The sequence below is a fragment of the Calypte anna genome, chromosome 1 (assembly GCF_003957555.1).
Source record: "Calypte anna isolate BGI_N300 chromosome 1, bCalAnn1_v1.p, whole genome shotgun sequence".
Taxonomy (NCBI): Eukaryota; Metazoa; Chordata; class Aves; order Apodiformes; family Trochilidae; genus Calypte; species Calypte anna.
Window position 1 is genome coordinate 44,936,363 of NC_044244.1, and position 20,796 is coordinate 44,957,158.

At 39.0% G+C, this 20,796-nt stretch overlaps 1 protein-coding gene across 2 annotated transcripts in view; it reads right to left on the bottom strand.

The window, feature by feature from the left end:
* Positions 1-11,407: 11,407 nt before the first annotated feature.
* Positions 11,408-20,796, bottom strand: part of PDE3A (phosphodiesterase 3A) — a 244,362-nt gene continuing 234,973 nt past the window's right edge. The window contains exon 16 of one of the 2 annotated variants that reach the window (XM_030446873.1): positions 11,408-19,759. In XM_030446873.1, the coding sequence (XP_030302733.1) occupies positions 19,512-19,759 (248 nt within the window). In that variant the 3' untranslated portion in view covers positions 11,408-19,511. The remainder of the gene's footprint in view (positions 19,760-20,796) is intronic. The other variant, XM_030446866.1, reaches the window with a different exon arrangement.

The window sequence follows — 20,796 nt, forward strand, 5'->3', positions numbered from 1 at the left end:
GATGATATCCTCTGCCTCTAAACCAGAAACACAGAGAACATTTTAAAAGGGCATCCTATTAGCTCAGCCTCAAAAGCTCGTCATGTGACAGCAACCCCCTGCTGCACTGTTTTCCCTACAACAGTAATTATTGAACTTTACAACAAAATCTGACCAGTACACTGGATGTCTAATTATGTAAATTTGCAATCCACTTGCCTATAATAATGAAAATTAAATCATACTCAGCAGTCATCATCTTCATTCTTTAGCTATCGTCAATGAGATTTCATTGAACATTTGACCAAGCATTTCCAGCAGAATAAATGAGGCTTGTTAACATCTGAAACAATATTCCTACAGCCTATATGTAATTTCCTGTTTCTAGATGTGACCATGTCTGCAGAGATTTCTCAGAGCTGATCACTGAATTTCCCATATATCTGGGACATTAAGTAATTAGATCAAAGGAAATCTGGCCCTGTTAATGAAGGACTTGAATTGTTTTACATTGAAACATTAGCTCTAATCGTCTGTAGTTAGCTAATGAGTTACACAAGAATAAAGAGGTTTAGTTCCCTTTACCATTTTAGATCGAGCCTTGGGGCTCAGTGGTCAGTTGTTACAGGAAAATGTGAATTTGCTTCTTTGAAGATAAATACAAAGAAGTAAAGAAAACCTAAATACTGCATTTTCTGAGAACGAAAGATATCAGTAATTCTTAAATCTCTACTTACACACTGCAGTACTTTGTCCTAAATTTCAATCTTTAAATCAGATCTGAAAATATTTATGAAATCAGCTTCCACGTTCACTTGTAAGCAGCACTATGTTTTATGGAACTGCTGGCTGAACATACAAATAGGAGTTCTTATTCTATTATATTTGTCTAAAGATGCAGGTCTTATATAAGTGAAAAATATATATGTATGTTTTTATGTATATGCATATATATGTACATTCATGTGTTTTTATAGCTTCCTGATGGTCTGTGCAATAGGTAATGAAGTCAAAATAACAAAAATATATCTAGATGCTAAGATTTAATAATGAAAATACTTTACTTGGCTCTGTTCATATATGGACAAGATATGAAAGCTGTGGCTGTGGTACCAACATTTTCACTGAGGTCTCTCCATCACATCAGATGAAATATGAGCTACTGACCATATGTTGCAGAAATATTTGCATTTGACACTGCCCTGAGCAGGTCTGTAATGTATTTCCTCATCATCATTAGTGAATATAAAGATTTTCTTAAAACTACAGTAACAGAATAAGTTTGGCTTGTATTTGCTACAGAAAACTTATAAGCTATTCCTGCTCTGCTTCTGACATCACCTTGCTCTTCCCTGCTTCTGAACCTGCAGAATGGGGAGTGACAGTATGTACCTCACATCACTCAAGTGAGGATGAACTCTTTGAAATTTGTGAGCAGAGCCAGGGCACTCACGTAAGGTATGCTGCCCTGTAAGCACGTCAAAGAGCCTTTAGCTTAGTGATGAAATGCTCTGCATATTACCACTACAGTAATCTTGAAATGAAAAAAAAATATTGAAAAAGAAAGTGACCTGAAACACAGTTAAGTGAATTGTCCTTATCTCTGAGCAAAGGAAAACCCAACCAGACAAGGTCCATCAGAGGAACAGGGGGCCTACACAGCCTCCTCCACTGCACCCCTCCATGCAGGGCTGACCATAAAAAAGATATTAATGCCACGGCTGTGTGAAGGTGGAATATGACAAACTGATGCTTGACAGCAGCACACAGGTTCATGCTGCACTGAGCTGGAATGATTCTCAAATGGGTACTTCAACAAAACTCATGCTCAGCAGTATAAAAATTGTTGCCATTTTTAATCTGACTCCAAAAGTCCAATGGAAGCCTGCTTGGAAGGACTGACAGCCATACAAGTTTGACAGGCTTTTACAGATCCCCAGTGGTTCCTATGGCATACCTCTAGGGAGGTGAGTAGTTTTCTGTCCCAGAGCAACCTGCAGCCTCAGAGCATCGGTTTAGTTCCCCTGACAATGATTCTGAAGGAAACTCTTATTACAAGGCAGAGAGCAGAGCAGCATGCCCAGTGGTACCACAGCCCACTGTAATATTAGCTTTAATCTTTCCAGTCTTGTTCAACCAGTGTAAATATGAGTGCTCCTCTTTTATCTCAAATTTGCCCTATGCCACCCATATATTTTTTTGGTGCCATTGGTATTATATTGAGAGTATTTGTAATATACTGTCAGATGCACCGGAAGGTCAGAGATAGCTCTGTTTTCATCGAAGCAGATACCTGGCTGATAAGGATGGTCTGTTATTGACTGGGTATAATGACAGCCATAGGTTTTTGCTGTATCTTGGGTACTGTATTTCTCCAGGGGCATGCAACTTGATAACCCATACTATCTCCACCTTCCCAGATGTGTTGGAAATGCCAGCAAAATGTAATCCTACGTAGTGGCACATTTTACTGAGGTCAGGTTACTGGACCAGTTTTCCTGACACCAACAAAGAACCAGTCTGCAGCACCCAGCTTGATTAAGTCAATTTTGTTCTCTACTTCAAATTTTTTACTTTAAATTGACATGCATTTAAATGCAGTCATGTCATCACCACTGAAACACCTTGGGCCAAATTCAACCTTCTCGTGCTTACAGTGCTAAGTTCAACGTTACTGTATCTATCAGCCTTCATGCATCTCTCATGCATTTTTATGTGTGTATGTGCATACATTTGAGATGTATAAAATCGTTTGTTCTTTACATGAACTATCATATGTATAACTACAGAAATGTCTGTGCTTGAGTGTGTAGGAACACAAACATAATCAGAGATCTTAAAGCTCAGGCTATTGGCAGACAAACTCCTAAGTGAAAGGATATTATTACATGGGTAAAGTCCATTATGTCTACCACCAGCAATTTAAAAAAATAAGACCTGAGTGACCATTACCATTGCACAAGATTTAGATTTGCTTATTGTTTTAAGTATATATCTTTACCACATAGTATCTGCAATGGTAAAAACATAGGCATTGGTCTTGTGGCTATCATTAAACCTGCACACAATCTCCCCAAAATGCAGGTTTTTGGGCAGCAACGATTTTCAGCTCTTATGTAAGCAAATAACCACATGGGGAGAACAAAACCAAGTCTACCAAAGCATAAATAGCTAATGGTGTAAACATAGACAATGCATTTTCTCTTCCTTCATGCAAATATCATCTAAGTATTACTTCCTAATTACAGGTAGCATCTTCTGAAGCTTGCTGAGGACTCCTCTGAAATCTTCAGTGATCTCTAAAAAAATTTAATCAATGTATTTTCCATGGATTCATTCTTCTATGTCCCTTTTGTAACTTTAACCAGACATTAAGAAAGCAACCAATTGAAGAAAGCACTGTATAAGGCAGTTTTCTGTTCTGACAAAGATGCTCCACTCTGTGATAGTCAGGGAAGCATGGGTACCTAAGGCAAGACAGAGCCTAATTCTATTAATGTATTCTGTACTATTAGCCCCCAAATAGATGCACAGAAAAAAGGTTCTTTTGGACAAGACTAAAGCAGGTATCATCAAAACCAGAGGCATTTTAGTCTCTGTGAAGCTAAAGGGAAGAACATATTTTTTTCCATGACACTTGGGAGGAATAAAATCAAAACAAGCAAATTCTACCATAAAACTACTTTTTGTGGGAGTACTGAAATAAAGAGGGCAGAGTTTGCTCACCAGTTGTTCTAGCAGAAAAGAAAACCATTAAAATGAGTGCCACGAGTGGAAGGGATCCTCACAAGCTTCATCACACCTTCAACAACTGAGTAAGTCCAGGTGGGTGACACTGTCGGAGGGATAGATGCTGGCCATGCTTACACCTTATCTCTGCTTGCCACTGGGGCACAGAGAGGGCTCTGACCTCTTCCTGCATCCCTGGCTCCAGGTGGCTGGGCTGCAGGAGCCCTTGCTGACAGTTCTGCTTTTTCTATCCCACCAAAAACGTGCCCAATAACTCACCTGTGGCACAGCCCAGCCGGCAGCGGCACTCGCCCTCCCGCAGACCGACATGCGGGACTCTCAGGTCCAAGGACCGGCTTGTCCCTCAGCATGCATATGGTGGGCTGAGACACCACCAGGCAGTTCCTGCAGTGTCCCTCCACTCATTGAAACTCCAGGCAATGAAAAAAAGTCCTTTCTCCCCCCCTGGGAAACTCCTCCACTTTGCAGTAAGCCTCCTTAGACGTGCCTTCATTGCGTGCCAGCCGGCAGGCACAGGGGCTGCACTCACAAGGATGGGTGGATGCAGGAGACCCATACAGAGTCTGTGTGTCTTGAACCTGGCTGAAGGTGACTCAACAAAGAGAAGAAGAAAAGTCAACTCTTACCTGGCAGAAGAAACCTCCAGAGATGGTGCCTACCAGTTTTTGTTGTAGGTAAGCTCCTTCTACTGCTTATGCATACCCATATGAGAATGCATGGGCATAGGTCCCAGATTCAAAGCAGAAAAAGCTGGAGGAGGAAATCAACCCTTAGTAATCACCCTGTCTAGGGATGGTACATTTTATACTGGAGGTTGAGAAAAGAAAGAGTATAGGGGTGGGGGAACTTATTTTGTTTCTTGTTTTGCCTGAGCACTTGCTATTCGTTTCCCGCCCCATCCTCCTTCCCCACCTCCTCACTTCTTTCTTCCTTTCTCTCCTCCTATCAACTCCAGACATCAGGCACACAGGCAAAAAAAAGATGTCGGGTGCTTTAGCTGAAATCCTAAAGAACATCTAAATTCTGGGGTATTTTTCTTTGTAACTTGCTGTAAGTTTGATGGCTCACGTGACAAAGCTTTGTGGAGAGGAAAAAAAAATCAAATAATCCTGAACTTCTTAATTGCTCATTCCCAGGAAACAAAAGACTTTAAGGGGAAATGGATGAAAAAAAAAAAGGGGGGGGGGGGGAGAGGGGCTTGGGGGCTTGGGAGATTGTAAAATGTAGGATGAACTGCTGATTCAAAAAGCTTTCTCATTTAGACACTGGTCCTTCCCAGTATGCCCAGTACTCCCTGCTCCCTAAAAGCCTCAGGGAAAAGTCCCCATCAACATGATGTAAAACCAGAATGAAAAGGCCCGTTAGAAGAGAGGACAGAATTGTCTGGGAGAGTCAGTCAAGTCCTTTACCACACTGAAAGGAAAATTTTGCAAATATCATTCCCACCCTGTGGTTTTCCCGTCAGAAGGTCATGGTCATAGAAATGGTGTTTATTTGAAAGTTTGTATAAAGGTGAAGAATGTGACTAGTTCCCCGTGTAGTTGCTTGAATTGAGAGAGGCTATAAAATCTCTGCCTTATGCTAATTTTTGAGCTTTCATTATACAAACTATAAAATCCTCTTCTTTTTCCCATCCTGCTCTCTCCCACATACCCCAGTAGGGTATGTTCCCATGGCAGCTTAAACCTCACTGACACCCAAAACGGTGCCATGCCAAACACAGAGCCTTGGAGCAGGCTTCTACTTTCCTAGATTTAACACAAATTATTATTCATTCCTTCATTATATCTCCATTTTGTGTTCTTAATACGCTGGAATTCTATTACACTGCATGTAACTCACATTTTGTACCTTAATATGACTTACGTCCTTACTTGGCAGTTTTGGAAACTTGGAAATCTCTTTTCCCTATTTCTAAAAGATATCAGTGTTCCTAATAGTCCACAGGAATTAGTGATTAGGAGAATTAGTGATTATGAGTTCTTTCAGCCTCTTTCAGAGAACAGCTTCCAGCCTGTTTCCTTCAATTATTAGGAAAGTGAGTTCACACAATGCAGGATCTGTGCTAGTTTTGCCTGACCTTTAATCTTTGCTGCTGACCTTGTCTCCTTCAATGATTTGTGACACAGGCTCCAGCTATTCTGCCACTCACAGCCTTCACCACGCAGTCCCTTAAAATAGGTGAGGCTCATGTTCAGAGTCATAATTTCTTTCTATAAGCCCCTTTCACATAATCTTCCAAGACCCCTCTATGCTACAAATCATATCAATGAACACCAGATAATGGTCCTCTACTCTTACAGAAAATTAACAAAAGAGTAATTTTATGCAGCTTAAGATGAAGCAATGCCTAGAAGAATGTGGCCCACAAGGTTTAGTGCAATCTTTTCATCTTTTCTGGATGGTTGGTTCATTGTAAAAACCTCAGCATCAGCTTTCTACCATAGCTGGGCTTTGACTGGAATTACTTTACAGAACCTTCTTTGACATCTTTATAGGTGTAGATAAGATCTCAACTGGAACTTTATCAACACTGCCCTGGGGGAGTTATTTTCCATTACAGAAAGTTTTCTTACACCTTCCAGAAAAGCATCGCCATTCCTTTATGAGCGAATAATAGCAGTGCCTCAGAAACAGCTGTATTTATGTCCTCTACAATACTTCTTTGGGATGTTAGAGAAAATGAATACAAGATATTCACTAAAATTCAGTTAATTCATCTGACAGAGAAGAAAGTCTCATCCAGGTAGGAATTTGCTAGCCTTCCAGTCTGTGGATATAGTATATCACCCACTGCAGTTTACTAACAAGTACTGAGACAGGGGAAATGAATCACTACCAATTCCAATACAGAACATGATGCCTCGTGTCACTTTTCGGTGTCTCCCAAACTAGAGCTTCCCAAGAGCAATGACACAAAACCCACTGGAAGCTTGCTAGACAATCCATTAGACAAGAAAGGTTTTTCTCTCCCGTAGTCCTAAATGAAAATGCTTATTTAAACTAACCCTACAGTTGAAATAAAAACCTTCAAAGCAGCTATGGGACAAAGAACCAGACAAAATCTTGTTTCTTGAGGTCTGCTTCTATTTTCTTTGCATTCCTTACATTGTATTACTTACAGGAAATTAGAAACCAGACCACCTTCATTTCTAAAGCACAGGGTTAAATTAATTACATTGCAAAGCCCAGTCTAGCCATAGTGAATAGCTGTGACAAGAGTAGTCTTGATTCATGGATGAATCAATACACTAACAACATAGAAGGTTTGTGGGTCAGCCTTCAAACCATCCAACAACAACAGATCTGGATGTTTCTTTCATGAGCAAAAGCTAACCTGTAAAATCTCAAAAAAGCCCAGCATTCAGAAGTATAAAACTTTTTCCTTTTTTTTTACAGACATTTTGTTAAAACATATGCTAAAGGATTTGCTTCAATTCTGAGGGCTTGCTTGTGAAGATAAATTTTACACTTAAATCTGAATACACTCATAACAGCATTAATAAACATTTACTTTTATCTGATAGAAGGATATTGACCAAAATATATAAAAAGAATTTTGATGTAAAGCATCACCTTCAAATGTGACCTTCCCTGATTTCTCTGGTCCAACAGAGAACACACACCCAAGCCTTAATATTGCACTGCAAAGCAAAGCTACATACAAACTCTTTATAGCATGGGTCCTAAACTACTCAGACTGATACTCAGCCAAAAGATCCTTTATTATTTTATTTATGCTAGCACATAAATACTCCAACCCTGGCATGGTCTACTGTGACTAGAATGACTCAGAGAAGGAGAGATGGTCATGGCAGCAAGTGCTTGTAGACCAAAGTTCTTCTACTGCAATGACCTCCTAAACTCCTCAGAGCAGGAGCAGATGAGAAGGAGAGACCTGGCTACATAGCAAGTAATACTCACATTTGAAGGAGAGGCATTGAAACCATTCACATTTGCTGAAGGTCATGCAGGAAGTCTATGCAGAACTCAGGGAAAACTCCCAACAGATCCAGATCTCTTGGATCCTTGTCCAGCAATCCTTGCCCCAGCTTGAGGCATCTCACCACTCTTGAGTCTACAAATGCAGCTGCCAAAATAAAGGCAAGAAGCCATGACAGCTTGTAAGCAGATGTTTCTTAAAAAAAATGTCTCTGTGTACTTAAATTCTAGTACAATTTAACTTTTATAATTCGTAAAAATTTGTATTTCTTCTTGCTGTGATTCCTAGGTAAACAAGGGTGCTTTGGGAGATGATTCAGTGAGTACAGTGGTGTAGGACTGATGGCTGGACTTGATGACCTTGAAGGTCTTTTTCAAACATGACAATTCTGATTCTTTGTACTTTGGAGTCAAGCAGGGACAGCAAAGATATTTACAGTTAAATAATAAAGCAATCCTGTCTCACCACTTATGTAATTTTAATTGCTTTCACTGTACTCACCTATTGCTATAGATACATTATATCTTGATATTAATTTTTCTCTTCTTTTTGTCGCCAGTCCTAAGAATATGTTTGTTAAAAAAAAAGGTGCAGGAAACCCAGCATCAGAACAAATCTCTCCCACATCAAAGAACCAGAGACAAACAGTGTGCTTTGGCTCTTGGAAGCACTTTGGGATTGCAGTGAAAGTTTCAGACTTGAAGATAGTAATTATTCCCCTAACTAAGGACTTTGAGATCTTGAGTCAAAGAATATGTCGTATCAAAACACATCAAAAGCAATAGAAAACTCATCTAATTTTTGGGGCCTAGCTAACTTATTGTAAGGATATGCACAGGCCCCTATGAAAAGTCTGATTAACCCAAAATGTTCATCAAATAATTAATGACATTGAGTGTTTTCATCCCCTTTCATGAGACCTCAGACAGAACGCTGAAAAATAGCAGTTGAAGTAAATTTAACATTTACTGCATCTAACCATAGAACTCCACCACCTTTTCTATGTATGTTCTACATGCTGGGCACCTGACGTCATGTATAGCATCACAGCTCTGGATCACCTTAAAAGCACCTGCTGAAGGTAACCAGAACTATGAACCCAGACAGATTTTGACTAGAATTTTCAAGAGAAGTAACGTATACTTATACAGAACCATACTTTGCAAAGATCTGAAGGGGCCCTGTAAAACCCAGCTCTGAGGGGGTATAGCAGGAAAGATGAATGAGAGATCCAGCAACACAGCTTTCAGGGCAGGAAGCATTTTTACCCACTGGACCTTTGGGAGAATTTTAATTTAGGAGAACGTAATGAAAGAAACTGGAATTTTCCAAGCCACTAGGGATTAATACCATAAATCTTAATGAAATCCCATAGCACTTTTTGTAATGCAGATAAGTTCTTTGAACTAGAATTAAACCCAAAGTTTTTGGCTTGGGGAAGAATGTGGGAAGAGAAGGTGCAAAGAGTTTAACGGTAGAACTTATTACACAAAAGGTGTTGAATTTGTAGAATATGATGCCTTTGGCAAGCACAGCAATAAACAATTGACATGTGCAAAGGACTGTGAGGGGAAATAATTTACCAGCAACAAGAAAAAAAGTTGCAGTAAGTGAAGCCATCATGCAGATCAAACGGGAACCTTCTGCTTTGTATTTCTTGGCTGTGGACAAACAGATGTTGCAGCAACCATTTTATCTGTATCAGATTTCCAAAACATTCCAACCACATCTATCCCAGGTTATTTAGTGATTGTAACAAGCAACTTGGACAAGGTGTGACACAATGACTCAAAATCTTAGATAAAAATCTAGGCTTGCATATTTTCTTTCATGGCTCACAAATTAATGCAATGTTAGTGTCACCCCTTGGCTGTGAAGATGTTTAGTGAAGCCCCTGGCTGGCTTTGACAGTTTCCTTCTCAGCATGCCAGGTTTTTTTCAGGAACCCAGCTAGGGGTGATTAAAAACCTCCCTTGGATTGTGTAATGGCTATCCCAGAGCTTCAGGCTCTATCACTAGGGGAAGCACCTGGAATTTATGCATCTGGCTGTCAAAAGTGGTCTGCAGTTCTCCCCATACTGGGATTGCTGATGATATCCATGGTGGCATGAAGGATAAAGTAAATTTCCTCAGGATTTTTGTGAGATAGTTGAAGAAATGTTAATGGAAGCATTGCTAAATAGAGTGAAAAAAGTTATCTGATATTTCAATATCTAATTTTTTCCTTCCTTTTTTTTTTTTTTCTTTTTTCTTTTCTCTTTTTTCTTTTTTTCCCTCCTTTTTCAGTGTGTGTGAAACAATTTAAATGATTTTAGGCAAGCGGATTTGTCTGGGCAATTGAGTGTAATTCGAACACCTAGAAAATGCAACATTTAATTGAGCTGCTACTGTCTGAGAGTCATGGCCTCCTCTAGGTTTTACCAGAACCCCAGGAGAGGCATCCTCATGGGTGGTCTCATTAGCAGATTGCCTGCATCTGATCAGGGTTTTATTGTTCATCTCTTCCCATGGGAACCTCTTGCTGTTTGAAGAGCTCCAGAGCAAGTTGGGTGATTTTCAAAGATAAGTGCATTCTTGGTAGCCCCTATTCCTCTTGAGGAGGAATACTGAAGGAGAAGAGCTCTTCACTATCCCAGTTGCATACTTTTCTGTGGGCAGCTGTAAATCTCTGGATCAAACAATCCCCATGCTGGGGAGTTATGAAGTGTTTGGGACAGTCTTAAGAGCAATTCTATGAAAATAGGTATAACCATATTTTACTTTCCTGCTGGCAATGATCCCAGCTAATACCATCCGAATCACTGCCTGGTGCACATTTCCTTACATTTTTGCCTTTCAGGATTCAAGCCAGAGGACAAATAAACTGATGGAACTTCAAAGCTAACAGATATGCAGCTGATGCTTTTCGATGTTTTGATATCTGCTGATTTTTAAGTTACAGAAAAATAGGCTGTGAATAAACAGTTGAGGCAGAGAATTTGTACACAGTCATTTCAAATAGATTGGCTGAAAAGCTCTCCAGGTCTTTGATGAGAGCAGGTAAGAAAAAAAATTAGAAAGCTATAAGATAGTTTTAATTATAGAAAGTGAGCAAAAGCAGCTTAAATGTCAGTCCTAGCCCACCTAATTGACTAGAAAAATCTTGCACTGAAAAATGACAGTATACTTACCAATATAACATGCAAGAAAATTGATTTCACTTCCTGATGTCCCACTTTAACAAATTACTTCTGTGATTAATAAGTAAACACTGTTAAGGTAACTAATTTAATTTTCTCTGAAAGCATTAGTCACCCTGTATTACTATGGCTGAACAGTACCACATTCAATCAGTATGTTTCATATTTCTTGAACTGAAAAATACAAAAATGCTGGATGTCAAAATATTTACCATCATTAAAGAAGGATGTTTAAGAAGTTTAAAATGAGGCCTTCCACAGATTGGTTGAGCCACACAGAATTTAAAATGGGATTTATTAGAGATCTGGAATAAAGTGCAGAATTCTGGTGGCAAAAGTTTCAGGTTATTGGTTGCCAGTGAGTAAGAATATGGGTCACTAACACATACCAAGCAGGGTAATACCACCAAATAATTGGTAATTCAATCTCTATGAGTTTTAACGGATTTGAATCAGAGTTTGAAGACTGGTCATTTGCAGTCTGGTGCTTAAATCAAAAGCTGGCTACCAAAAGAAAATGTGCTCAATAAAGGAAGAAGAAACACAGCAAACAGGATACCACAGAATTATATTTATGTTGTACAATTGTCTTCACATTGCAACATCCACATTGTTCATTTTGTGACAAGTATTTCTAATAATTTTGAATACGTATTTACTGTATAATACATTTTACCAAGAGGCACTTCCAGTAATTCTGGCAAAAAGGAGCTTCATTATAGTGTCTAACTTACAAAACAGTAAAAATAAATAATGTTTATCTAAAAGATTTTTTTTTCCTGTACAGAATCTATTTTGTACAAAACATTTATCAGCCATTAACTAAATCACTTAACAAATACTTGTGAAGAGAATATATTAAGTATTGCTACATGTATCAAGTGCAAGATACTAGTGAAAGGAAAAGAATTATTCTGTTTATGAAAATCACCTAAAAATACAAGGCCTTGTTCCTGAAGTGTTTAAAAAGGAGAAGCTTGGTTACAACAATATTGACAATATATAAATATAAATTAACGTATGTAGTACTTCGTGAAAAGAACACTGTGTTAAAAACTGGTGTGTACAAATCCTGAACAAGATGGCACTTCTCTGCATTGCCACTTTGGCTGGCAGTAATTTTTGAAAATATTGCTTCAAAAGAATTATAAAGGTACACAAAACTCTTTTCAAATAGAGCCATATAAAATGACATTTCTCCCCTTTCTCTCATCTTTTGAAGTGGAAAAAAATCAAGGAGGGATTAATTTTGAAGTATTTGGGTGAGCTGCAGAAACTTGCTTCTAGAGCAAAGTCTGAATGAGCATCATAGAATCATTGTGTCTGAGGTTCAGTGCCTTGAGGTCCAAGGCTAGGAGTCAAACCTCATAGGATAGGATGTAAGATGACCAAATTCCTCAGATCCAATATTTGTACACTTTGGCCCCAAAGTCTAGTGGGGGGTCAAGTGCTTCAACTACATTGACATAGGCAAAATTTGAATTCAGAAGTTGTTTTGACTTTTTGACTAAATTATTTTCTTGAATACTTTCACTAAAAGGGTATCACTTTCTTGTTGTTTGTTTGTTTGGGTTTTTTTAACATCACATCTTATATGTGATATACATACCTGCATATTGTTACCCAGATGGCCAAATCGTATTGGAAAATAATTATTTTTGAAAGGTACAACTTCCACTACTGGAGACAAAGGTTACAAAAAGTGTTTCTGTTGGAAGATGTCCTAGATGTTCTTCTACCAAGAGCACTAAAAAGAAAAAGAACTGCCATCTGTCAGTGAAAACATTAATCTGTTAAACAAATATAACCTACAGTATGAATCACGTCTTTTAAAAAAGTGAACTTAAATTACGTTCTCTCATGCAAACATCTTATATTGATTATGCAAGAAAAAGAAGACTTAATGTCAGAAAAGTAATGACCAAGTGTATGCTGACATGGTTGAAACATTAAAAATACCATCAACACCACACAGCAGTTATAAATGCTGTCTTTGATCTTTTAGGACACCATCTGCAATATTGTATTAGGGTTTACAAACATCTAAAATTGAAAGTTTTGCATTCAAAATGGTTTTCATTGTGTATCAGAATCAGGCAGGAGTTTTGAAAAGGAAAGACAGCTTTAACAGGATGGGCTTTCTACCTAAAATAGTATGTACATGCATGGCAAAGCCCAAAGTGTTTTCTCTCTGATCTTTTTTTGAAAGCGTGGGGAAAAATTGGCTAGGGTCAGGGAAGAAAAAAAACCAACAACAAAATCTAAAATCATCAATCTCCTTGAAATAAAAATTTAGAAATTAAGAGCAACTTCTGATTCACAAGCATTGCTTCTAAGTCTTCACTGTGGTAAAGGAAGACAGAGCATCTAGCCACGCTACCTCAGGGCTTTCTCTGTGAGCTAACCATGGAGAGGTGAGTGCAGGCTTGGATTACATCACTCTAAGGTATTTCTATAGCTACTTGGAAAATAACCCTCTGATATTTGACATTTTTTCTTTTCCTCCCACCTGTGCTGTGCCCCTGGAACCTCACAACACCTGCAGGCCAATGGGCAAATCCTCCTCAGTGAGCCTGAGGAAATGCAAGCTAACACACACCTGCCTGCCTGGATCCACAGTCTGGGCTGTGTTTTGCTCATTCAATCTGATTTCTGTGATCTTTGAATCAGGTCAAGAGAATTCAACCATAACAGTATATATGGTCTGCAGCTGTGGCAAAGTCCTTTCTACCTGCTCTTATGCTTCCAACACAGATTGAAACTAGAAATATTTGGATTTCCTGGTCTAATTCACTGCTGGGATACACCACTTTCCACACCTGCAGATTTAAATGGTGCTACTTGGTGCACACAGATCCCATACACCATCCACAGCAGAACAAGTCTCTCACCTGTTGTCCCATTTCTACACTTTGGACATATCAGGAGCTCAGCTTTGGAACTAAGAAACAACTGTCATGGGCTACCCACCCAAACAGCTCAACTGAAATAAGTATTATAATTTTTTCTTCCCACTTTAGCATCAAGCAAAGTTTTCTTTAATGAGGAGGAATTATAATACTGCATTTAAAAATTAGTTTACTAGATCATTCAGCTTGACAGACCACAGCCAAGGCCAGCTGGTTTTACCTGAACTCATCACCTGCCAGAAGAAACAGTTTTACTTGTGCAATGTTTGTGTACACCTCCAGTGATGCTGGCAAGCTTTCAGACTGCACAATGCTTATCCTTATTTCAGCTTTATCAAAGAAGTATTGTTGACTAGCTTGAGCTTTTGCCCATTTTTGTCACTGTGAAAATGGACTCTTCAGTTACACACTCCTGCCTGCAAGCTCCTGAGCAGCTTGGATCATCCTAAGAAGTCAAGAGAGCGTTGACACAGGTGATGCCCAAGTCCTCTGGAGGAGACGTAGTGTTTTTTTTATTAAGACCCCCCCCTGCCAGGAAAAAGCTACTAATGGCCTCTGAATAAATTATAATTAGGATGTAAATGGAGTCACAGTGCTCCCTCCAATGCTGAGATTCAATAACTACCACAGCAGGGGCTAAAACCCTGCCTTTGATTTACCTCCAGAGGAATGTTGTTTTGCTAAAGGAAAGGGATGAAATTCAAATATAGATTTATCATACTAAGGTGCACTCAACAGTACTGATGTTATCTTGCTCTAATTCAGCTTTTGTCTCCAATAATCAGTATTTTTTCCTAGCTCTTCCAAGGACTGCTTGAGACCTGTCACCTAATTTCAATTATTCCCACATCTGTTCAAAAACAGTGAACATGCAATTTCTTCAGGAGGCCTGGACACTCTTTATTTGTTGATTCACCTGAAAGTATAGAAGAAAAAAAAAAAGAGATTTCCCCACCCTACTTAATGGGAAAAATTATCATTAATGCTGCCACCATTTTGACCAATGCTGCAACATAAAACAGTAATCAAAACCCCAAAAATTCATTGTTTACTTCATTCCAGTGGGATTACACTTGATTTTGATAGAAAACTAAAGAAAATTCAGTGTGTTGCACAAAGCCTGTTTCATACTGGACTAAGATTTCCTCTTCTTTTTCCTACAAATTGTCAGTTTGCCTTTCTCCCTGTCTTTAACCTCATAAACCCCAGGACTAATTACACCAGTGCTGTGCTTCCAGCTGAGGAATACCTGAGGTTTCAGGCCAGCATCCAGGTCCAAGACTGGAAATAGCAAGAAACCTTCTGCACCTGCCTCACAGATGCAGTGCCTGCAGCAGGTCTGGGAGAGTCATGTACCTCAACCTAAACTTCCACCCATGAATCTGGGGGATGCTCAAGAAATTCTCATCTCTTGCTTGCAACCTTTCCTCCTTAAACAAGTTGTGCAAAAGTAATTGCAATTATCCTGGTTTTTTTTGTTTTTTTTTTTTTTATGAAGTCAGCATGTCAGAGGGTGGACTCAAACCTGCAACCATTTTCATCAACAGCAAATACACCAGCACATGATCACACCACAGAGACCAAGGAGAATGTGCCTGATAATTAATGAGACTTTGCACAAATACTTCATTAATATTTGGGACCAACCACAAACCGCTTGCTGCGTTCTACTATGGCAAAATTTCCACAAGTGTCTGAGGCTCATTTTAAAAATAGAGAAAATTTTCTAGGATCCCAAGTCCCACTAAAACCTGGTGGGGCTCAGGCAGCTGAGTACTCAAGCTGACAGCTACCTCACACCTACTCAGCTCACAACTCGGCAGCACGAGCACAACACAAGGTGAAAATGTGCCTGGACTGGGGCATGGGCTGGGAAGTCCTCACAGACTGTACTGCTGACTGTTGCTCAGTTTTGCAAGAACCTTGGATTCTCCAAACTGCATTCTACTTTCTGTGACAATTCTGAAGGAAACTCAAGTCTCAGGCTCCTTCTAAAAGAAAAGGGAATAAACAGTTTGGGCCTTTCACACTCTCTACTTCCATACGCTCTTTCTGCAACACAAGCATGATAAGCAAAGTTATATTCTATGTTACATAGCATGTGACTACCAAGCACAATGAGAATATGGGGACAAAAGAGATAATATGTGACAATTACATGACAGGCAGAGTGCTTTTATCACTGTGTCGGGAGCTGCAAGCACTGCAAGAAGATCTCTACTTCAGGGAACAGCAAACTTCTCCTGGACTAGAAAGGAACAGGATCAGTCACCAAGTGACATTACAGTGAAGAAAACGAAAAAGCCAATTGGAAAAATAATCCAGTCTTTTTCTATTTTTCTATCTGTTTTTAAAGAACTGAAAGATAAAATACAAACCTTTTTTTTTTTTTTTTTTTTTTTACCATTGTAAATATCTCACCTGAAAGGTTGCTGCTACTGCAGATCAAAAGTTTTTCCTCCTTTGGAACAGAAAACATTAAAACCAAAACCAAAGCAAACAAAAAAGTTACCTGCTTCATTACCTACTTAAAAAAAAAAAAGAAACACACATGGTATTCACATGTTTGATATAAAATCTCTCTGGCATTTTTTATTGGTGGGTTATATTTAAGCCAACGTGGGAAATTTTCTGATCACTGCCTATCAGAAATGCACTGCAAAGATTGAAAGAAGGACTAATATCTGCAGATATCTGCAGAAACTGGTTTCTGTTATTCAGCTTTTTACCACTTTAACCACTCCCAGCTATTTTAGCTTCTCCCTGGTTGGAGAAAACCAACAAACTTTCCAATTTTAAGCCTGTCAGCAATTCTTTCACTGTAAAAGACCCAAGCTAATCAAACTGTACCCACAAACAGCTTGTATAGCAATGCAGTAGCAATCTGTGACAGCTGCATTGGCAATATAGAGAGAAAACTTAATAAATCAGAACCTGAAACTGATTTTACCTAATGGCAACCAAAAATTATGAATAGGAAAAATATAATTCCATGTCAGCACAGTTTTAGGCTAATTTTCTTATTTCAACCCTATATATGCCTATTTAGAGGACTATGTGCAAGATTTTGCCTCATTCTTGAATATCTCTCTGTTATTTTACCAACTGAGTGCCCACTAACCCTTTCTGCAATACCTTTTTTTTTCTTTTTGTAGCAAAGGCAATATAAAAATCAAGAATAATCCAGTCCCAGTGATCATGCCCTCAAAATGGAGAAAAAAATGCCTTGGAGATGTGACATTTTAAATCATCTCTGTAAGTTTAATATTAAAGGACAGAATGAGGAATATTAAAATCTTCTCATACTATAAGGTTTGCATATTGCTTGTACAAGAAAATCCCAAATAAAATGATTATTCAAAGTGACTGAAGAGGTGTGAAAACAGTGACAGCTGGAGCTGATGGAGACTTGCTGAGATCTTGGAGACATTTTTTTTTTTCTTTTGAAAATTAATACTGCAATATCCTTTCCCTCAAAAAATAATAGCGCAATCAGGACCTTGGCTTTTCTGATTTCACTGCAAAACACTTATTCAATATTTCTGCCGATGAGAGCATTCAGTGCCACACTCTGGAGTCACTCTGTCAAAAGGCAAATACCTTCTCTACTGGTAAGAGTAGGAAGGGATGGCATCAGGCAAATGCAACCTATAAGAAACCAAAATCCTGTTTCCCCATGAAAGCTCACTCTGACAGAAACACCAAAGCACAAAGAAACTCTTAAGTGATAACACACACACTGATCAACTTTGATAGAGAATGTTTTACAAGATTATTGGGTAGGAATCAATAGGATCATGAAATATGCTGAACGCATAACAATAGCAAGAAGTGATGGGTGCAATATAAGAAATTTAATATAGAAAGAACTTCTCCTACAAACTCTTTCTTTCACAAGCATTCTTACACAAGCAATCCTCTTCTTGGCAAGGGGCTGTGGGATCAAAATATAAAAAGGATAGGTACTCAAATCCTTTTTGAGAGATACTGAACTTCATATATATAAATTCTTTTGGGGGGCATGAAACTAAATTGTGTGGTATTGGTTGGCGCTGCCAGTCTCCAAAAGAATATCTTAAAGCCTTGATACTGTAGACCACTGGCTTCCCAGAACAGTCTATATAAATTACTCAAGACCTTATTTGCTGGGTTTGGAAATGGCTACACTGTATAAAAATGCTTTTGTATTTATTTCTTAAAAAATTAGCTTTACAAAAAAACTTTTCCCTTTTTTTCTTTTTCTTTTTTTTTTTTTTTTCTTAAAGATATCATTATCTACAGGAATCCATAAAAATTTTTCCATATTTACATCTAGATAGCTAATCATTGACAAATATAATATCGTGAAATAAAATATTGAAAGTGAATATCCAACCTTTTAAATAGACATTTGGCTCACAGCATAAACAACAGAGAAAACAAATAAACAACACAAAAAAAAAAAAAAAAAGAAAAAAAGATCTCATCTTTTTACAGGCCCGATCTTTTCCTTTTCCTTAAAGAAAAAAAAAAAAGAAAAAAAATATGTTGGTGGGATCAAACACACTGTTTCTAAGCAGAATGCTAGCAACAAACTGCTCCCATCCAGCACCTCGCACTGAAAAACCAAGTTCTCTGAAACTCATGCGAGTGGTTGCTGAGACATGTGATTGTCCAGCCAATACAGGACTGGCACCTGTCCCCACACTGCTCCTAATGCATCATTTGCCTTTTATTTTGAGGAAGGGCATGGCCCCCACACTCCCCATCTTTTGCTCTCAAGAGATGTAGTGTAGCTTGGTTCCTAAATGATATATTTGGCCACTGATGCACGGAGGCATAAGGTTAGGGTAGGAAGATGACAGCGTGCCTCTGGTTTCCGAGTATGTACACACATTTGCTCTCTGCTCTCTCCTGCCCAAACACACACACTGCCCCACACGGCCATACACACACTCTGAAGCATACAGAAGCCAGGAAAAATTGCCTGGCACATCCTTTTTGCCAGCAGTCTGGCAAGTGTAGAAGAGGGAGAGGCAGAGGACTCTGCGCTGGGGGCCAGGCAAGCAGCCCTTGGCCCTGCAGCCCCTGCTGGAAGGCTGCTGCCTGCAGCAGCACAAAGCTCCTCAAAATGCCCTCCAACTCCCTTGCAGGCACAAATTCTCTAAAATTCAGGTCTTCTGTTTGTCATCCTACATTGGAACATGTGCTACAGCTGGCATAGTAACAACTCAAACTATGCTGCATTGTGTTACTTCCACTCACACTCGCAAACACCCACCCACAGACACACAGATGTTGGCAGGATGTATCAGCATTCATACAAAGCTTTGGAACTTTTAACCCTCAGCATTAAGAGCAAAAGCTACTTAACTGGTACCTTACTATTAACTGCAAACGTGCTTTAGAAGCAGCATTTCCTTAGATAACTTTCTTCTGTAAATATCACAGTGACCATAATATATCATTAAATGTATTTTGCTGAAGTGCGCAGCCAATAACCCTGTCTCTCTCTATATATATTTATATAATTCCACCCATCCCCGGATCTCTTTAAAGAAAGTCTGTAAAAGCCGGTGTCGCAGTGTGAAAGCTTCCTTGAGCATACAAGTTAAAACAAGGTACCTCACCATAAAAAGGAAGGAGAAACAAATTAAACAGCTGTAGGCGCATTATCCCATACTTCTACAGTGTAGTGTCTAAATGCTGTGCTGGCTTGAGAAAGAGTCTGTGCACAAGTCAATCTTTCTTAAAATACTGCTGTAAATATTGTCATTGATTCGGTTCTACAGTTGTGTTCTCCTCTTCATCCCTCTTGGGCTTCCCCTTCTCCTCCTCCTCTTCCCTGATGGCTTGGATTTGTTCGGAAGATTGGTGCAGCGTGGACGGCTCCGCACCTTGCTTCTCTGTCCCAGATAACCTCTCCTCGTCCTCAATTACTTTCTTCCACATTTTATGGTTCTGAAGCAGGTGCTGAGTGATCTGACAGTAGATTTTCCTCCTCTTGAATGTCTTCTTTCCTGTAAAATACCACGTGGCATTAACAAACTCTTTTCTCTGAGAGAGGGCAAAAGGACTGAAAGTGCAGGAAGCAGACAGAGCGTACTGTGACACAGAGGAACTGCACCAAGAGTTTTTTTTAAAACCCACAAACTTAAACAGTTTTAAAATTCAGAAAGCTATGACTCTCTCTACACATCTTGGAAAGCAAAATGGTTTCCTGCACTGTTGGTTGCCAGACTGCTGGCAAAAAGGATGTTACAGCTTGATCCTGTCATAGGTTGCTTGCTGTCCTTGACTATGAGCTCACAGGACCTCACAAAGACATCTAGTGATTGAATGGATATGCATTATTTGTTGCTGGGCTGTTTATGCTCATTTTTTTCTATCACCTGGTTAAAAATTCTGATCAACCTAGCACACAACATTCTGTGCCTGCTCTGCTCCCAGTGGATCCCTGCTGACTGTACTAGAAAAAAAAATCCTGATTTTATTTTTCTACACATTTTACATCTTATCTGAGCTGTAGAAGGATAATGAATGAACAAGCATTAGTAATCAAAGGAGGGAAACTATTCCTATGTTCCCTTTTAAAAGTCAGAGATTTACCATTCCACCATCTCAGTGGATGTGACCTTAAAGCCTTAGCACTTCATTGCTTTGGCAATGGAATCTGATCACTGAAGAGGTAGTCATGTTGCCAAATATCATTAAGAAGTTTGATTGGTTTGGGTTTTGAAGCATCAGACCCCTGTTGTTACACTTATCAAATGCTTTTGCCCCTCTCATGATTCCTGGCACAGCTGCACTACAAGTGTTTTGCTCTCTGAAGTGTGGGGTTTTTTTTTTCTGTGTGAATATAGTTTGTCCAAAACAGATTGTTAACTCCTTAACCCTACAAAGCTTGAAAACTTTCCCAGGTCATTAACAGTGGCTACAACAGTCACAGAACTGAAATAATAAGTCCTCCAAAGACAACATCTGATTCCTTTTTAAAGAAGGTGACGTAGAGGAATGTTTTGTACCAAATAAATTTGCGTGGATTAGTATTTGCAGG